Raw genomic sequence first — 15,477 nt, forward strand, 5'->3', positions numbered from 1 at the left:
ACACCCAGAGGATGCCAAAGGCCCCAGACAAACCCAGACCAAGGCTGACCTCCATCCCCACCCTGCAGACAGCTGGTGCTCCTGTGGTGGGGCTCCAGACAGCTCCTGGGCACCTCAGCACCCAAATTAGAGCTCAGGGTGCTCCTGATAAGCCTCAGGAGCCCTGAGCAGGGTGAAGGGACTGTCAGGGCAGCTCAGCTGTTTACTCCAGGCAGGGAATTCTTGTGTCAGTGGTTTCAGTATCAAACTGCTGAGCTGTGTTTAGTCTGTGGCTGGAAAGCAGCCTTGCTTCTATTCTGAGAACATTTGTCTAATCAGGGGTCCAAGGAATGATTTTGCTCAGTAGAAAGTTCTGTTTATTTGGGTAAGTTTGTCCTCCAGGATGGGTGCCTTGGAAAAGCCCAGTAAAGGCTGAGCAGCGCTGGAGTGTCTTGGGGCACAGGACCCCCCTGCAAAAAAAGGCAAAGTTCTGTTTCTGTAGAAATAAGAGAAAAGCTTTGTGCTCCTGGCTTCCAGCCAGCCCTGGAATGAGGCTCCTTGCAGCCCAAGTGCTGCAGGTGCTCGCCTGGGATCACCACATTCCCTTCTCTCCCTCCTCATTCCCTTTTCCCAGTAAATCTTCATGCCAGAGGTGCTCAGCAGCTTGAGCTGCATTTTCAGCTGCCACTTTCAGAGCTTCCTTTGCTTTTGTGAATCACAGGTGACCCCAGCACCCATCCCTGGCTGCCAGCCACGTCAGACAGCTGATGCAATACTGACCTGAGGGACACCTGAAGGGTCAAGACCATCACCTGAGACAGATGACACATTTTCCCACCTCTCCCAAGTGCTTTTTGTTCATCCCAACCTCCTCATCCCTGAGGGTGTGAAGGAACCATCACGTTAAACCCAGGACCTTAGGACATTTTACCATTTTCAAAAACGTCAGGTTTTGAAGCTTTCAGCTCTTTCTAGTGATAATTCCCATTTTCCCACATAAATCCCTTCCCTGGGAGCTTTGCCCTCAGCTGGGTGAGCCTTGTGCTATGGATGAACAAGGAGCACCTGGGTGGACTTTGCCCTGTTTGCACACAACAAACACGGCTGAGCTGCTGCTATTTGCAACTCAGCAACCACTAATTTTTAGCCCAGAGATAAATCCTCCTTATCTGCTGAGATAAGGCTCCCTGTTTTGGAAGGCACCAGTTTCCACACTGGGAAATTCCCTTTGGCTGCAGCACCAGTGATGTCCACAGGCAGCTCTTCCCCACATCCCTGATCCTTGGGATGAGCCCAGGACAGGCAGCAGCTCCTGCTGTCACCCTTCCTGGGTGGCTTCAGTGCAGGTATTGTCCCCTCTACTCCCCCCAGGGCCAAACCCAGCCAGGTGACCCTCCTGATCCCAGCATTGCTGCTGGGAATGTCCCTCCAGCAGTGCCACTTGGCTTGTGGCTCAAATTAGGAATTAGGGATATAACTAATTCCCTTCACACAGGCTTGTGGCATTGGCATCAATGAGTCAGGAATTTCTTCTCTTGGCATGACTGGATTTTGTCCTGGATATTTGATTTTGTGCTCCAGAAGGACATTTCTCTTCTCCTTCTGTGCTGTAAACTCAGTGTCCCTGTAAGAGCTCCCTGTGTCCCCTCAGGGCAGTGGGGCTGGATCTCCTTCCCAGCCAATGTCCCCAGATCAAACCTGGGCTGGATCTCCACCCCTACCAATGTCCCCAGATCAAACCTGGGCTGGATCTCCTTCCCAGCCAATGTCCCCAGATCAAACCTGGGCTGGATCTCCTTCCCAACCAATGTCCCCAGCACAAACCTGGGCTGGATCTCCTTCCCAGCCAATGTCCCCAGATCAAACCTGGGCTGGATCTCCACCCCTACCAATGTCCCCAGATCAAACCTGGGCTGGATCTCCTTCCCAGCCAATGTCCCCAGATCAAACCTGGGCTGGATCTCCTTCCCAGCCAATGTCCCCAGATCAAACCTGGGCTGGATCTCCTTCCCAGCCAATGTCCCCAGCACAAACCTGGGCTGGATCTCCACCCCTACCAATGTCCCCAGCACAAACCTGGGCTGGATCTCCACCCCTACCAATGTCCCCAGCACAAACCTGGGCTGGATCTCCTTCCCAGCCAATGTCCCCAGCACAAACCTGGACTGGATCTCCACCCCTACCAATGTCCCCAGCACAAACCAATGTCCCCAGCACAAACCCCCTCCACGGGCTCACTTCCCTCAGCAGCTCCCGTGCAGATGCTCCAAGCTCCTCACACCTTCTGCTCTGCAGCACAAAGTCTTGGAGAAGCTGTCACAGCCCCTCTCCCTCAGCACAGAGAGGACAAAGCTGTGGCTTGTGTCACCACAGAGCCCATGAGAAGACCTGAGTTCATTTTGAGACCTGTCCTGTGCAGGGGGCACTGGCCATCCCAGGAAAACAAGGACAAAGCACGTGGCCCTTCCAGCTTTGCCCCAGCCTGTCCCTCCAGGGAATCGAGTGTCCCCAGGCACGTGGGGATGGCGTTTGCCAAGTGACTCAGGCCAGCCTGGAACCCAGCAATAAATTCTCTTACAGCAATAAGCCAGCTCCTGCCACTCACCCAGGGCTATTTCATCTTTCCAGGGAGTCACCCCAGGTCCTCATTTCTTCCCCCCCACGGGGCCTTTGTCCCCTGCAGGGATCAAAGCCAAACACCAGAATCCCACCCCACACCTCCCACGGCAGCTCCAGCCCTCCCTGCCTGCCTGCCTCAGTGGGCTGGGACAATTCTTGAAGGGAAGGCAGGTTGTAGGCTCAAAACCCAGCATGGGTATGGGGTTGGGATGCTCCTAGGCATCAGCAGCACCATGGGATGCACCAGGGCTGCTGGGGCTGTGCTCAGGGCAGGGAGAAGGTGACAGCAGGGACTGAGCTGCCCAGTGCCCACAGAGCCCCCGAGCCCAGACCCTCTGTGGGTGTCCCAGTGAGCCTGGGGACATGGAAAAATGGGACAATGAAGGGACCCTGCTGTAAGTTTCCTAACACTGACAGTTTGGGATGGAGTGGGGAGCTCAGGAGAGTGCAGATGGAGAGAGGGGGAAGTGCAAGAAAATCTGTGTTGAGTCCAGACACAAAGGGAAACCCTCCCAGCTGGGAAGGAGGAGATGAAAGCTCTGGGCAATGCCAGGAGAAAGAGGAGGGGCTGGCCTGGAGGGTGCCCCCACCCACCGGGTGCCAGCAGCTCCGGGGTCAGTGACTGGGTCACCACTGGGACACCATCCATGGACCTTGACCCTGGGGTGCCAACAGCATCTCCAGGAGAGCCACCTCACCAACCCTGCTGTCCCAGCCAAGCCCTGAGCAGAGCCCTCAGCTCTGCCTCACCTGGCATCACCTGCTGGCTGTTTGAAGAGGGAAAACAGGCTCCCCAGAGATGGTACCTGCTGGGGAGAGCTGTGCTCAGGTGGGGCAGCCACACAGCCCTGGGCATCACCAGCAGCACTGGGCAGCCACACCACAGCCCAGCACAGCCCTGTGACACCACAGTCACATCCCTGAGACATCCAAGGCCCACCACAACCAGGTGGCACTTCAGGTACCAAACACACCCTGAACGGCCTTTACAAATTATTTGCATCCCACACCCGAGCACTGCCTTTGCTGGGGAGGAGCAGCCCTGCCAAGCTGTCACAGACCTGGAACAGCTTTTTGTTCTGCTTTTGGTGTGTCCCCAGAGGGACCTGGAGCTGCAGGGGGTCACTCAGCACTGAGCACTGGTGTGTTTGGGCATTTCCCTGCTCAGAGATTCGTGCCCTGCTGTGTTTAACAGCAACCACTGGCCTTGGGAATGGTCTCACTTTGGGCAAAACTCTGCTCCTACACCCAGACCTGGCCTCAGGAGCATCTGCCAGCTGCTCCATCATAAAAAAAAAAAAGCTCAGAAATTCATGGAACCAGATTTTCCCTTCTTTAGCCACACAGTAACAGGACTTTACACTCTTCAGCGAGGCGAGGGCCGTGCGGCTCCACCAGCGCTGACAAACACGGCACGAACAAAAGCCAGCTACAAGAAATTATATTCTCCTTTTATTTACCTATGACCATGACAATGTAGGTTTTTTTCTAGCTGCAGAGATGCTTTGCACTGTAAACTGGGAGGCAGGCAGAGCACCCCGCCCTGCCAGGGCCAGCAGGAACCCCTGCTTCCCAACCACAGCATTGTTATCCAGAGTCAGGAGAGCGGCTGCTGCACAGAGTTGCTTTTCTGCTTTTCTCCATCACCAAACCCTCCGTCGTCAGGGCATCAGTATATTGATATTTACACCAGGCTCCCCCAGCGGCCCGCTGCCAGGGAATGGGTCTGGCACACAAAACCTGCTACCTTACAAAATCTACACACCTGGAAAAAGAAAAAGGCATCCACTCCGCCGGAGAACTCGGCCGCGACACACACAAATATTGCACTTGTAACTCGGGAACGGGGAGGACACGGGGCTTTCCTATCACACAGCAACGTGTCCAGCTACAGGAGGGCAATAAATAAACCAGGGGGGAGGGCAGGAGGGGGTGCTTTGCACACCTCCAGCGCAGGGCAAGGGCCCGGCTCTCGCTGCTCCCGGGGGGTGCCACCACGAGCCAAGGAAGCGCCAGGCTCCTGCCAGAGCTGCTGCGGGGCAGCCGGGAGGCCCCATGGCACAGGGAAGCACAGCAGCATCCTGGGGCTGCTCCAGTTCACAAGGCTTTAATCCAGGACCACATCTGTGTCGGTGCTGCCGTCCCCTTGCCAGAGCCCTGCACGAGATCCCCTCCTCCTCGCCGAGCTGGGCTCACTCTCCAGCAACGCTCGTGGCTGGGGCAGGTGCTTCACAGTATCTTGTGGGAGCTTCCCTCCAGGCTAAATCCACGCCGGGGCCACCCCGAAGGCGTCGTACCAGCGATGGTGGGGCTGCAGCAGTGCCAGCCTGCCCGGCCTGGGGTGCCCTCGGCCCCGGGCTCGGTGCCTTCGGCTGCCCCCTGTCCGTACGGCCCGGGGCACGAGCAGCACAGCGAGCCCCCACCAGCTCCTGGAAGGCCTCCACTGCCCAATTCCGTGTAAACACACAGCTCCCAGCCTGCCCCAGACAGTCCTTGGGCCTACAGTGGGGAGCTGCCCTTCTTCTGGTTGATTATGTCCAAGTAGAGGTCGGAGCGGAGGAAGCGGGGGTACGAGTCCTTCTCCATGAGCCCGTAAATCCTCTTCTGCGCCAGGTCGAAGCAGCTGCGGGTGATGTTCTGCAGGTTCTCCTTGGTGTGCTCCCGTGTGTAGGAGTCCAGGTTGACCTGTGGGCAGAGGAACCAGGGCTGGTGAGCAGCTCCCCAGGCAGGCACCGCGCCGGGAGCCGCTCGCCAGCGTGGGAGCCAGCCCTCACCTCCTTGCAGGACTGGATGGCAATGTACTCAGCGAAGATCTTCTTGGCCTTGGAGACCATCTTGGACTGGGATTTGATCTTCTTGAACTCCTCACAGGCCAGCCAGAACTCCAGGTTCTCCTCGCTGAACTCGGTGCGCAGGAAGGCCCGGAAGGCAGCGAGCCCGTCTGTGGGAGACAGGGACATGGCTCTACTCCTGCTCACAGACAGGAACAGCCCCACAGGAGCCTCAGCTCTGGCACAGCTGCAGCCCAAAGCACCTCCCTGCACTGCCCAAAGAAGCTCCTGGTGCAAACAGGCAGTGATGGCACTGCCAGGGCAGCACAGCCCATCCAGGAGCTGAATCCACATCCCCAGCCTGGCTGCAGCACCGAGAGCCAGAAGGGAGGCTGGGCTGGCGTGGGGACAGGACCCCCTGGCCATCCCCTGGGCTGGGTGTAGGATGGGGTGCCTGAGAAGGGCAGTCCTCCCATGTTCAGGATGCTCTAAAGCAGCTCCTGCTCCTCTGCACAGCCCCAAACTGGGCACTGACATGGATCACTGCCCCCTCCTCCCCAAGCTGGGGGCTGCAGCCCTGACCTGAAGCTCTCCTTGGCCCCTGCCACCAAGTTCTCCCCTGGGCCAGGCAGGAGCAGGAGGGGGGCAGACAGGGAGAGGCTAATTTGGCTTTGTGCATCCCCAAACACCGGAAGGGATTAACAGAGGAAATCCCAGCTTTATCCAGGCACGTGTGTGGATATTCCCCTGGCAGCGAACACAAGTGGAAGGGATGGACACACACTCACATTTGTGCAGCAGCAGCTTCTCCAGGGAGTCCCCCCACTTGAGCGCTTCCTCGGGAGTGGGCCTGTGGAGGAAGGACGGCACGCTGGCAAAGCTCAGCAGCAAAAGCTGCTTTTGCTGCCTGCTAAACATTTCCAGTGGATTAAAAGCCAGGCTGCGAGCCCAGCACGGCTGCTCCCAGCTCCCAAATCAGCTCCTGCTAAACGTTTCCAGAGGATAAAGCCACGCTGTGTGCCCGAGGGGCTGGCCCTGGCTCCCACCTTGGTACTGGCACTGGCAGAGCAGCTGAAGGCAGAGCCAGGCTCTGCACCAGACAGCACCACTGCAGCTCTGATGAAAGGAAACTGCTGCCTTTAGGCTGGCCAGAAGAAAATCCACCCCCAGGGGGTCTGTGCAGGCAGCTGTGGCACTTGGGGTGTCTGAGGAAGAATTGAAGAAGCCCTGGGTGATGCAGAGCTGTGGAAAAGTGGGATTTCAGCTGCCCCATTCAAGCAGCCAGAGAAGCTGCCAGGAGCAAGAGCAGAGAGGGCTTGTCTCCAGCTGCTGGAGCATCTCCAGAGCAAAGTGGTTTTTCAAACCATCCTCTGGCCAGTTAAAGTTCCATAGACAGGCACTGGGAGAACGCTGCTGTCAGGTAAATTTCCAGCCCAGGCTGTTGCGGTGCCACTGTGCAAGCAGCACCTCTCACCCTCCAGCGGAGATTTTCAGCCAAAAAAATATTTTAAATGCTCCTCTAGACACAAAAAGTTTGTCCACAGCTTCCCCAAAAGGGGTGAATACAGCTTTCCCGGAGGTGAGGAGCTCCGGACCACAGCTTGTCCCCAAGCCCCCACGGTCCGCAAGCCCCCAGGGTCCCCAAGCCCCCAGGGTCCCCAAGCCCGCGCCGCCCGCTCGCAGCACTTACTTGAGCGATTTGAGCACTTTGTCCAGCTTGCCGGAGGGGTTGGCTCCGGGGGACTCGTTCCGCCGCCGAAAAATCCCCAGGCGGTTCTTCATGTCCTTGGCTCTAGAGAGAAGAGCGAGCGTGAGCGGGCGGGCGAGGGGACCCCCGGCCCCGCGGGGACCCCCGGCCCGCGCCCACCACCTACTCCTTCATGGTGTGCCGCCGCTGCAGGCTGCCCGTGTGCGGCCGCTGCACCGCCAGCAGCATCTCGGCGTGGAACTCCAGCGGCTGCGGCTTGGACAGGTCGCGGAAGAAGGGCATGGCAGCGGGGACAGCCGAGCGGCGGGGACAGCGGGGACAGCGGGGACGCTCTGCCGGCCGCCCCGAGCCGCGCTCCTGCCGCAGCGGCCAGCGCGGAACGGGAAGTGGGAGGGCTCAGCGCGGAGAGCTTTAAATGCGGCGTGGGGCGGCCCGGAGCGTGCGAGTGAGTAAAGGCTGTGTCAGCCCCGCCGCTGCTTGGGACGGCTCTGCCGTTGCTGGGGAAACTTGGGGAAAGGTGGAAAAATCAGCGCCGAGGCGGATAGTGGGGCCTTTCAAGAGACGGCGGGGAAAAATAATCACGGCGAGGATTTACGAGGGCTATTTATAGAGCGCGGGGAAGGCAGCGGGGCCGGCGGCGGGGCGGAGCGCGCTGAGGAGCAGAGCGGGGACCGCGCTGCCCTGTGTCCCCCCTGCGTGGGCACCCACACATGCACACCCCACGGGTGTTCACACGTCTGCGGTGCCAGCCCGTGTGGGACATGGCCTGGGGACATTTTCGTAAGGGGATGGCCGGGATTGGCAGCGCAGGGCATTGGGCAAAGACACCCCGCTCTGTCACCCGCGCACGGGTCCCCCCGCTCCAGCCTCCCTGGACAGACAGACTAAGGGACACACGGCCGTGGGGCTCGCGGCTGCCCCGGGGGCTGCCAGTAACCAAAGCTGAGCAGATTTTTGGGAAGCGCCGTGGGAAAAGGAGCTCTCCCCCCCAACAACCCCGGTCAGGGATGGGACGGGCGGTGCTGCCCCCGCGTGGCACGGCGCGGTCACTGCACCCGGACACCGCGGGGACCGGCACCAAACACCCCCAAAAACCCCAAAAACGCAGCAATGACAAGGTTCAGCGCTTGGGCCCTGCTTCTCACTCCCTTTCTGGCAGTCTCTTCCCAATGGCACTGATCTGTCCCACATTAAAAAGCAAGTATATTGCTATCTTAATTACATGTGGCTGGAACCCTTATAACTAGAAAGAATTACAGCTTCCATCTGTGTTTTTAATTTCTTCCATTTAAAATACCTCTCCTCGATCTCATAATGAAGTACACATAGACAGTGTTTCACTGCCTGTGGATATAATGTATTTATCAAAACTTAAGAGCATCAGTCTTTTCTCAACACACATGGACTCTGCTCCCTAAATCTGAAGCTCCTTATCTGACATCTCATTAGGCAAGCGGCTTCAGTTTCCACTTCTGGCCCTTTCTGATTCTGCCAATTTAATGTTACAGGATCTGCCACAGGTCACAGAGCAAGGATGCTCACAGAAGCCACCTCTACCTGGCCAAGCCATGCCCAGGGATACGAGGGGAACTGGAGGGGTTCAGGGCACGGATGCACCACCCCGCCCCAGGTGATGTTCTCCAGACCCACAGCTCTCTCCAGTCCCAGGAGGGTAAAACACAGCAACCACTGGGAAAAATAAAAGGTGCAACAACCCCAGGGCTCAGTCCAGTGAGCCACAGAATGATTGTAGAGGACAGTCACTCCCCCCACCCCATCCCTGGTGCCATCCATACCCTCAAGGATACCGTTTCACTGCCTTCACACCCGCTGAGCTGTGATCCCAGCAGGACGCACGTCCCGCTGCTGCCAGGCACCCGCTAATGTGGGAAAAGCAGATCCAAACACGGAGCCTCACGCTCCAAACAGCATCTGCCTCCCATCGCTGCACCGCCAGCGCCGCCGGCAGCCGGGGACCCGCCAGCGCACGGGACGAGCCATCCACACAGCCTCGAGCAGCAATTCCAGCAGCGCTCCCGGCGGGGCTGGCAGAGCACTGAACACCCCTTGTGTGACACACGAGGGTCGCCCCCACAGCACAGCCCTCGGCACCGGGCCAGCTGGAACACACCAGGCAGGTGATCCTGGCTCCTGGGTGGATTTTCCAGCTGGAACACAGCAGGCAAGCACCTCCTAAGGAAGCTCCCCAACTCCCACATGCTGCTCCTCTTGCACACCCTTGCACAGAAGGAGTGGCACCAACCCAGCCTGTGGCAGCCACAGGCAGGCACATCCCCCAGCTGCGGCCACACTGCACAATAAATGCCCCAGCAAAAATAATTCCACTAAATAATTACTGCTTTCACTCCATAGTTTCCTCTATAAATTGATCTGTCCCAGCACCCCAGCATGACCACGAGGCCCAACACCATCACCCCGCACTGCTTCCTAACCATGCCCAGGGTAGCACATCCCCCTTCCTGGCAGGATGCCGGGTGTCCTACCTTTCCAGGTATTTTTCGGAAAAGTCCACCATGGCGTGGTACAACGAGGCCGGCAGCGTGTGCCGGGAAAGGAGCGAGTGCGGACCTGCGGCCCCCGCCCCATAAATAGTCCCGGGGCCGGCTGGGACGGCGCGGCGCAGCCAATGGCGCTGCCAAGGCTCCCCGGAGCATCCCCCGAGCATCCCCCGCCGCTCAAGGTGAGCGCGGAGCCCGCTCCGCAACCGCCCCTGACCCCGGGGGGGCCCAGCCTCCCCCGCCAGCCCCGTTCCCCCGGCGCTGCCACGCGGCCGGGGGGACGTCCCTGCTGCAAGGGCTTCGTTTTCATTTCGAGTGCTGGGGGGGAAATAATAAAAAGAGCTAAAAATAGGCGGCAGCGATGAGGCAGCGCGGGCCGACAGTGCCGCTCGCTGGCACAGGCGGCGAGGCCGGGCAGCTGCGTGCGCAGCCCCCTCGCACCCTGAGCCACTCCAGCCACGTGTGGCTGCCCCAGCTGCCCGGCACACGTGGCGCGGGGCACGGGGCACACGGCCAGGGACACCCCCGTGGCCCCGGCACCGGCCGGATCCGCGTTCCGGAGGAGTTCGCTCCCGCACATCCTCACTCGTGCGCCTGCCCCCCTCAACTGCAGCTGTGTTTGAGGACAGCAAAGGCCACGGCTGCCTTGTCCTTGCTTGCAGCCGCTTTTTGGCACCCCAAAGCCTTACCGGGAGCAGCAGAGAGCTGCCGGTGTCTCTCGGGGATCCCCGCGGTCCCCGCTCCCACCGCGCTGCTGCGGATGTGCCGCAAGGGCTGAGCCTGACCCGCGGTGCGAAACCTCCCCATTCCACCTCCCCATTCCTCCTCCCGGCATGGGGCCAGCGGGAAGGAGGCCCCCAGCTCAGATTTCACCGCTTCCATGTCCTCTCCCTGAACCCGGGCAAGCTGTTTTTCCCCAGAGCCGGTGTCTTCACCCTGCCCGGGCACGGTGGAAGGGGGTGCTCCCAGCTGGGCTGGGCAGCGCCTCCAGCACACCCCGCACCCTCCCTGGAAACAATTCCATCTGAAGTGAGACCCCAGCTCATGGCTTTGCTGCTGGAAAAAGTCAGGGAGAGGACAGAGGTCCTGAGGGCTCCTGGTACCAGCAGGGCTGGGCTGAGGTGTCTGACCCCACAAACAGCCCTGGCACTCCCTGATGCCACCCCCCATGTGACACTTACAGGCTCTTGCTGCGTTTCTTGCGGGAGGTCTCGTCCCCTTCATCACAGCTGCACTCAGGGTCTGCTCCACTCAGCTGGGGGGAACAGAAGAACAGTGTCTGTCATCACGCCAGGAGGTGCCCATGGTGTCACTCTGTGTCACCAGCCCGCAGGGCCAGCATCCCCATGTTCCCACAGCACACAGCCCAGACCCACAGCGCCCACAGGGCCCCTTCCTCAGGATGGCAAGGACACGGGACAAGCTCCTGACACAGGAACCTCCCTGCCCTCACTCATCCTCTGCCACCTTCAGCCCAAGGTGCTCCTGGAGCATCCAAGGAGACCCCAGGGCTGCTGGCCCAGGTACCCTCCAGGTTTAAGGTGCTGACAGTGGAACCTCCTACAGGGAGGACGTTCACATCCCCACCCCTGATGCTCCCTCCTGCTGCTGAGAGGGCACAGGGATCTGCCACTGCCCACAGAGCCCCCTGGAACCAGGCTGGGCACCCAAAATCAGTCAGGAGTTCCCAGCAGTCCCCAGGCAGAAATCAGAGCAGTTCACCTATAATTGAATCATACTATTGCAGTTTACAAGTCTCCTCCCTGACCACTGCTCCGGGGCAGCCTGGACCAACCAAGGGGATCCGGGATGTGCCATGAGCTCAGGGCAGCACCAGGACAGCCACAAAGCCTGACATCAGGCAGGGAGACCCGCGGGATCACCGTGGCTCGGGGGCTTTAGCATTCCATCATTCCATCCATTCCTGCACGCTGCAGATGCTCACGGCCAGCCCCACATGCCGGCCCCCGGCAGCTCATCCCGTGCCCCCGGGGCTGCCGGGCACCTTCCAGGATCATCACCCGCGGCCGGGCCGTGGGAACCCTGCGCGCAGCCCCGCAGCCCCGGGCCCGAGGTTCCGGACATTTCCTTCCATTCTGCGCCCGGCTTTCCGGAGTTTATCGGGCCCGAACAATGCGGCCCTCGCCGAGCGCCTTCCCCGGGCCGCTCCGGCCCCGGCAGACGGGCTGGCCGCGGCTTCCTGCCATTGTCCGGAGAGACTCCGTGCTCGGGGACAAAAGGCAGCGGCAGAGCTCTCCCGAGGAATCCCAGCGCTCCCCACCGTGCCCGGTAAAACAGCCAGCTCCCAGCCCCACCGCGGGAAGCGGGGACGGGGAGGCACGCCGGGCACGATGCTGTTAACAGAGGCTGTGGGATGAGCCCCTCTGACACACTCCCAGATGGGAAAACAACCAAGGAAGTTGATGGATGTGATGGCCCTGCAGCCGAGGCCACCGGGTGCAGGTGTTGCCAGCGCTTGACAGCTCGGTGGGGGAATTCCCTATGGGAATTGTGCATCAGTGTCCTGCTCCAAAAAGCTGGGAGGTTTCATTGAACTGATCAAGGGCACAGACCAATGGAAGTGCTTCCAAAGTGTAGGCAGGGGGTGGCAGTAGCCCAATCCCACAGTGGCTCAGCCCCGTGTCCGGCTTCCCTGACTGCTGCACACCCTCCACAGGCAGCTGGAAAGGCAGGGCTAGGGGAACGGGACAATGGGAACGGGAATGGATGGGGCAGTGGGGACAGGAGAATGGGAACAGGGCAGTGGGGACAGGAGAATGGGAACAGGGCAGTGGGAATGGGGCAGTGGGGACAGGGCAGTGGGGACAGGAGAATGGGAACAGGGCAGTGGGAATGGGGCAGTGGGGACAGGGCAGTGGGAATGGGGCAGTGGGGACAGGAGAATGGGAACAGGGCAGTAGGAATGGCGTGGTGAGAATGGGGTGGTGGGAGCAGGGCAATGGGAGTAGAGCAGTGGGAATGGGGCAGTGGGGACAGGGGAATAGGGACAGGGCAATGGGAATGGGACAGTGGGAATGGGGTGGTGGGAGCAGGGTGATGTGAGCAGGGCAGTGGGAATAGAACAGTGGGAAGGGGGTGATGGGAGCAGGGCAGTGGGAGCAGGGCAGTGGGGACAGGGGAATGGGAATAGAACAGTAGGAAGGGGTTGGTGGGAGCAGGGCAGTGGGATCAGAGCAGTGGGAGCAGAGCAGAGGGGATGGGGCAGTGGGAGCAGGGTGATTTGAGCAGGGCAGTAGGAACAGGCAGGGGTGCCCAGCAGAACACATGGGCGAGGATTTACACTCCAGGCAGCCAGAGCTGCTGCAGGCTCGGAACTGGGGGCTGCGGGAGGTGCAGCCACCACACTGCTCTCTCCACCGGCACAGGCTGCCATTCCCTGCCCCCAAAATCCCAGTCTAACGTGCACCAGAACAGTTTAACGCAGGAGGAGCTCCGTTCACCTCTCGGGAAAACATCCCCCCAGATGAGAGCAGGAAGCGCAGCTGGTGGCTCCCCGGGGCAGGGGGGAGCAGGACCCGGCAGGGACACACAGCCCGCCCGGCTCGGGCAGCAATGCAGGGCTGCAGGGCTGCAGGGCTGCAGGGCTGCAGGGCTGCAGGCTCGGGGCTGCACACACAGCGGCACTGTGAGCTCTCCTTCAGGGCGCCGCTCACGGGACGCTCTCAGCCGGCGCTGACGCCGTCACCGCCTCCCTCGCACGTGTGACAGGCAGCGACCGCGTCCCTGACACAAGGGTGGCTTTTCTTTATCGGGGATAGGGCGGGTCTGAACCCTCCATCTCCTCCTGCACACAATTGTTGGCCTCAGTCCCCAAGAGAGTTTGGGCTCCCCTGCAGACAGCAGCCCCATCCCAGCAGTGTGTAACCCTGGGAAGGGCTCTCACCAGCTGGTCAGGGACTCTGAGCCCAAAAATTCTTCCAGGAAGCAGCATCAGGGTGGCTTTTCAAGCAGCGTGGCAGCAAAAGGGTTAACCCAGCATGGGTTTAACCCCAGGGTCTGCAGCAGCCTCCCCTGCCAAGGAGCCATTGCTCTGGAGCAGAACGTGCCCATGCAAGGCGCTCCCAAGCAGCAGGACATGGTCCTGAGCTGCAAAACGAGCTCCTGAGCTGGGAGCACAGCCTGAGCACTGGACTGCAGTCCCGTGCTGAGCACCAGAGCCCCGAGCAGCACCCAGAGCTGAGGATGGGGCAGAGCAGGCCATGGGGCCAGGGGCCACTCTCAGCACCCTGCCAGTGCCACCTGGGGAGGACGGGAACAGCAGGGCTTCCCATGAACGATCTCTGCACTGACAGCTCATCTCCTGCACGTTTCCTGCACAGCTCATTTCCATGCAGCCAGGGCCAGCTCTGCTCTGGGGGCTCAGGGAGCACCCCAGACCCCCGGATTGCATGGGCCAGTCCTGGGCAGAGCTGCCTCAGAGCAGCCTCTGCTGCTCCTCCCAGGTGGGGTCACCCATCACTGCTGAGCACAGCTTCTCCATCAGATGGACCCCACAGTGGCCAAAGCCCTGCAGAAGGCTGGTGGGGCACAGGGTCACACTGCTCCTGGCACGCCCTGCACACTGAGGACTGTCACCAGGGACTCTCCCCACTGCTGCTGGGAGCAGCCCTGTGCATTCCCAGATCCCCAGGGGCACCTCTGCCACCAGCAGTCCCAGCAGACAGCGCTGCCCAGGCCACGGGCCCTGCAGGGCGTGGGTGCAGCAGTGGCAGTGCCACCCACGGCCCCAGCACGCTGCTCTGGGTGCCGTGCCCCGGCTGCTGACACCTCCGGAGCTGGCTGCCAGGGGCAGGGACCCTCCTGAACCTCAGAAGGGAGCTTTGCCATGCTCATGGAGACAGGGGCCACATGGCAGGACACCTCCAGCCCAGGGGCTGTCCCGGCACCCAGCCAGCCGTGGCTCTCGTACCTTCCTGTGGCCCGAGAAGAGCAGCGTCAGCTGGTGGATGGAGCCGCCGTTTTTGACGAGCTCCTTCTTGAGGGTCCTGGGGGAGGGCAGTGCCCAGTGCGTGGCGGTGCCCTGGCTGTCGGAGCAGTGCAGGGTGGTGTCGGAGGTGAAGCAGTGGCCCTTGGCCTCCTGCAGGAGGCTGCCCTCGCTGTGCGTGCGCCGCTGCAGGGAGCCCTGCACGCTCAGGGTGTAGCCGGCCTGCCCGCCCGACGTCTCGATCATGCTGCTGCGCTTCAGCTCGTTCCTCTCCAGGTACTGCTCGTCGCTGTCCTCCTCCTCCTCCTCCTCCTCGTCCTCCTCGTCCTCGTCTTCCTCCTCATCCTCCTCCTCGTCCTCGCCGTCCGTGGCCGCGCCTGCTGCGCTCTGGCTGAAGGTGCTGTCCAGCCGCAGCTCGGGGATGACAAAGGCTGGCAGGGAGCTGGGCTGCTCCTCTCCCTTTGCCGTGGCCACCGGCTGCTTTTCCGCCGGGAGAGGAGCCTGGGTGGCCCCAGGAGCGTCCCAGGGCTTGGCCAGAGGCGCTGCCTTGGCAGCCAGAGGGGCATCACCCGCTGCTGCCTTCCCATCCTCCGAGTGCATCTGCCCCGGCTTCTCGGCGTCAGTCTCCAGCATCTGCCAGAGGAGAAGACAAAGAAGGATGAAAGCAGAAGCACCCCGGATCTCTCTGGCCACCTCCCTGGGGAGCTTTTCACCTCCTCACACCCCACCTACAAGGCTGGCACCGATTTGTACAACACTAACAGTGATCTGGTGGGGTGGGAGGGAACCGTCCCCACGCCCCCAGGTGGTGCCAAGTCACCCATTGCTGTCAGCCCCCAGTCCTGCTCCTGAGCCCTGGAGCACCAGGTCCCCCAGCTGGCAGGAGCGGGATGGTGGCACTCAGCTCCCGGCAGCACCGGGGGGGTTGTGAGGAAT

At 60.9% G+C, this 15,477-nt stretch overlaps 1 protein-coding gene across 4 annotated transcripts in view; it reads right to left on the reverse strand.

Moving 5' to 3' along the window:
* Positions 1-4,050: 4,050 nt before the first annotated feature.
* Positions 4,051-15,477, reverse strand: part of RGS3 (regulator of G protein signaling 3) — a 59,784-nt gene continuing 48,357 nt past the window's right edge. For 3 of the 4 annotated variants that reach the window (XM_084219735.1, XM_084219734.1, XM_084219736.1), the window contains 6 exons: positions 14,527-15,174; positions 10,778-10,851; positions 7,060-7,161; positions 6,158-6,219; positions 5,373-5,539; positions 4,051-5,283 (listed from right to left, as the gene is read on the reverse strand). In XM_084219735.1, coding sequence (XP_084075861.1) covers positions 5,098-5,283; positions 5,373-5,539; positions 6,158-6,219; positions 7,060-7,161; positions 10,778-10,851; positions 14,527-15,174 — 1,239 coding nt within the window. In that variant the 3' untranslated portion in view covers positions 4,051-5,097. Of the gene's footprint in view, positions 5,284-5,372; positions 5,540-6,157; positions 6,220-7,059; positions 7,162-7,243; positions 7,625-10,777; positions 10,852-14,526; positions 15,175-15,477 lie in introns of those variants that run through there. The other variant, XM_084219737.1, reaches the window with a different exon arrangement.

This window comes from Fringilla coelebs, assembly GCF_963513975.1.
Source record: "Fringilla coelebs genome assembly, chromosome: 21".
Lineage (NCBI taxonomy): Eukaryota > Metazoa > Chordata > Aves > Passeriformes > Fringillidae > Fringilla > Fringilla coelebs.